Source organism: Athene cunicularia (genome assembly GCF_003259725.1).
Source record: "Athene cunicularia isolate RWA chromosome 2 unlocalized genomic scaffold, athCun1 chr2_part1, whole genome shotgun sequence".
NCBI lineage: Eukaryota > Metazoa > Chordata > Aves > Strigiformes > Strigidae > Athene > Athene cunicularia.
In genome coordinates, this window is record NW_020799095.1 from 40,011,361 (window position 1) to 40,015,798 (window position 4,438).

At 39.1% G+C, this 4,438-nt stretch overlaps 1 protein-coding gene across 1 annotated transcript in view; it reads left to right on the forward strand.

Moving 5' to 3' along the window:
- The first annotated feature begins 2,929 nt into the window (after window positions 1–2,929).
- KLF6 (Kruppel like factor 6) overlaps window positions 2,930–4,438 on the forward strand; it is an 8,224-nt gene continuing 6,715 nt past the window's right edge. Inside the window, exon 1 of the mRNA XM_026843442.1 lies at window positions 2,930–3,085. Coding sequence (XP_026699243.1) covers window positions 2,930–3,085 — 156 coding nt within the window. The remainder of the gene's footprint in view (window positions 3,086–4,438) is intronic.

The following is a 4,438-nucleotide window of genomic DNA, read 5'->3' on the forward strand; positions in this document are numbered from 1 at the left end:
GAGCACTTCAGTGGAAACTCAGGATTACTTCATCATAGTCACTTGCTTTTCATTTCCTTTTCCCCGCTGATCTTCCGAAGCTACCAGATTTACACTGATGTGAATGAGATCTGAATCCTGCCCACTGGCAACACTTACTGAAAACAGGAAATAGGATATTTCAAATAACAATAGGTGGGAACAGTGAGTAAAGGTTCACTATGTGGTAACGGTGCTGACTCTTTAATGACTATGTTTATTTCCTTGTGTCCCAAAGAAGGCCACAGTTCATTTTGTTCTCAAATATGTATATATGGCCATACATATATCAGACACTGTATCTAATTCTGCAGTTTATGTTAATGGCGGGCGGGGGGTGGAAATCAGCACTGACTCCCACTCCTCATAACAAGAGACGCAATCAGATCGCTCTCCTGCGCCGTGCCACCAAACAAACAGGTTGCAAAAGGTTCATCCCGTGCCCTGTTAGTAGGAAAGCTCCCTACTGTTGCAGCAACAGTGAGGAAGGTTTTTTTCCTCCCGTGCACCACAAAAAGGGGTACTGTGATATAAGAGAGAAACCCTTTACAAAACTCACAACCCACATAATGTACTTGATATAAAGTCAGAGCAGAGACATTATGAGTTGGAAAAGATACCCTAGGCTACGTAGCTCATTCCAAGCAAAGGTCTGCCATTCTTGGCTAAGGCTTCCACACAACTCCTTGTCTAGTCTTGCCGTGATTAATTCCCAGAAAAGGCAGTTTCACAACCACTCCAAGCAAGCCAGCCCTATGTCTAATTGGCATCCCTGCTTAGAAATACTTCTTTGCATTCTTCTATGAAAGTTCGCAGTTAAAATCTAATTCTATATCCTTTTCCTAAGCCTCACAAGCAGCTAGTGAGATGGTCCAGCTATTTCCAACAATCATTAGTCCTCCAGTTGTTCACTCCACAAAATGATTGGTTCGTGTTGGGTTCCTTTTCTCACAGCTTCCAAAATTGGTCTGAATTAAGTTTCACAGCTTAATGCACTGTTAAATAACAGTCACCAATTAGGAACAGCAAGAAGGAAGAAATGGTCATATGAAAATGATAAAAATGCCCAGTGACACAGGATTTGGGGTTTTTTTTGCTTAGCTCAAGCTGCTTTACCATACCATTCTTCATAGCAATTTCTACTCCTCCACATGGGGAAGCAGCCAGTAAACTTCCTAAAAGCAGACGAGTAACTTGGCATCAGACAAGTCCCAGTTCTTCATATTTGCTACTTCTTTATGGGGACATTTACCCTAAACCCCATCTTTTCTAAAGATGCTTTGCAATGACAGTGTGCTTTTCTTTTTTACTTATTGCTGGCATTTAGAAAGAAAGGCTTGGAGGGCTACCTCATTCTTTTTTTTAAAAAAAATAATTTTTTTTTCTCTTCTAAGAGTAGAAATTCAGATCTTCTAAATTATGAAAGATTTTATGCACTGCTAGAAAAGTCATCCTAAAGTTCAGATACCACACAAATGAAAAGTGTTAACTTTTTAAAGCGCAATTTTTATTTACCCTGTACAGGATGAGTGCATTTAAATACTTTGAAAACCTGTAAGTGATCTTTGCTTTACAAGAATTCAATTAGGACTTATAACTACTAATAATACTCTTGTGTACTATTAAGCAGACTGTTCAGCTGAGCCTGTTGTGGAAATAAGGTCTAATGTTTTGCTAATACAGTCACCCAAGAAAAAGCTGAAAGAGAATATATGTTTTTTTCATAAATATGTCCAGCAGCAAAGCATCAGGGAGGAAGAAGACCTATTTAAAGAAAAAAGACAACACTGGCACATGAGGAAACAGATATAATAAACCGGTTGCAAATAGGTCAGGAATTAGAGGACCATCACTCATTATTACAGCACTGAGAGACAGAATCACCCTTCCAATGCCAGTTATGGAAATGGAAAATGTAATTGCCTTCAAGGTGAGAGTACACAGACTTAAGGAAAACATTCTACAGTACATCTGTCTGAAAAAGGATTGTCTATCGATACCTTTTGTTCTAACGCTGTTTCTGGGTGCTGATGACAATCACAGGGCAGTTCCCAGAGTGTTACCTTCTCAATGACCGTTTAGGCAGATCTAGAATTATCAAAGTGAAAACAGGAGCTTAAAAGCATGAACTCCAAGGCTCTGTAACAGGTAAACTGTAGAAACGACATAGCTCTGAGTTTGGTCTGAAGAGTGAAAAAAAAACAAAACAAAACAAAATGAAAAAAAAAGTAACCATAGCATCTCTCTTTGACTCAGTTGTGGGTCATTGGTTCATGTTCTGTTCACATTAGCTAATGACAACAAATTTTTCCCTCCATTCTGGTTAATTGTTTACCAGTATTTGTAGGACAACACATTACCCCTCCTGACTGTTTTCTGTGTCTGCTGAACAAGTTCAGTTCACATTTACATAAATTCTTCCTTACTGTATTTCTGTCATTATTTCTTTTTTAAATTCTTTTACCTTTCACTCTGTCTTAGGATAGGTTATGGTCTGAAATGTAATTCTCTAATTTTGGCAGAGTGACAGATCAGGAATCACCCCACTTGCTTGCCTACTCATAACAGTTCTATTTATATATCCTCAAAGAGCATTTACTTTATCTATGGTAGAATCACATTGCATGCTAGTTTTCGATTTAGCAACTTACCACCTCAGAAGCAGATCATTTCAAGTAGTGTTCTCTGCTAACCAACAATGCTTTCACACACTTGACTCTCTCTTTTTTTTTTTTTTTTTTTCCCCAAATAAAGTCCATTTATCCTAATCAAACCACAAGCTATTGATTCCTGCTCATTTCACCTAACCTCCCTGCATCTGGCCGTATGTGAACCATTTTCAGGGGTTTTTCTCCTCTTCTTACTCTCAGCACTGAATACAGTGCAGAGCAAGTTAATGTATCTTCTAAAAATGCACAAATATTTTAAGAACAGAACAGGTGCTCCCCCTGCCTCATGTGGAGCTCAGCCCACCTGGAAAACACCGTCTGTCACCCGCTACACCCGAGAGCAGATTTTCCAGGAACAGTCCACTACCCCTGACAAAAGCGGTTACTACAGAGAAGTGGTGGGGCATTTAATGTGGCAAATACTGCTTTTCAGACATAACCTTATGAAAATTAATGAACAAAAAAGTCAAGGACACAGGGCTTTTTTTCTCCGCACATATTTGTAAATCAGCGGTCTTAAAGGGGTAAATGGGATGATTATCCAAAATTGTGGACAGTCCTACTTAAAAGCTGTTGTGCAACTCTGCAGGCAGAGCACCAACATTTGGAATAATCCTATGTAATTTGTACTAATTTTAGCTACTTTTATAAATGACCTAGATCATACAGAGTTAAAAACACACTGAGCATTTACAGGATGGGAAGTAAATCTGTGACTACCGCTACATAATCAGAGACATACATACTGTATTAGCTGTATGGCAGTCACAAGCCATTCACCCAAGGAACTCAAGAGCTGTATTCCCTCCCTACCCGTTAACACTGCCCATTCAGCGCAGATGCTTCAGCATCCTTCACCACTACCAGAAATGGACAGCTCTCTGCTCTAAATCAGGTGGTCTCTGTCTCTGGTTGGCACATCTAAATAAAGTGGTGCAGTCTCAAGGGACTGAGTGATTTTGGTTTGTTTTTTTCAAAGTTAGAAGATGTTTTCTTTTAAGGTTTTCAAGGTTAATTCCACCCTGCTGCATGATTAAAAGAATCCCAGTGGTATAAAATGGATACTTGAAATTTTACTACTATGTGTAGCTTGAAGAAACTCATTAGGGACTAAATTATACCTTCAAGTATCTCCACTAGTCCATTCTTTCATTTTCTTTCACTTTGGGGCCTATTAAAATTCGTCCTAATGTTTATTGTCCTCCACAAGACTACAATAAATTTCCTTCAACCCACACGCTATCCCTTCATTCCACCTGGCTGCTGTTAGTGCCAGCAGCTTCCCCTCAGCTTGCGTTCCATGGAACAGCCTCCTAAACCACAGCATGTTATTGACTCACCTTTTCATTTTAATTCCTGATCAAATATATACTGGGTAAAAACATCACATCTGTTTACTTCACTCTACACTGTCTTATACGTTCTTTCTTATCTGGGATTGACTTTCCATCCTAATGATGCTTTTTGTTATTTAAGATTAAAATTTGTTAATACAGTTGTAACCTAGAACTAACACATTCAGTAACACTTATGTCAATTTTCTTTTAAATGCCCACTGATGATGGCATAATCAAAGCCGGCATTTAATCAGGACATAACTTAAATAGCTTTTACTGCACCACAGTCACATCTGTGCCCTGGTTTTCTTTGATTTGCTTTATTTTTTTCCTACAGCAATAATCTTAATCCCACTCAACCAATCATAGACCGGCAGAAGTGCAGAAAACCGCCGCGCCGCGCCGCGCCGCGCC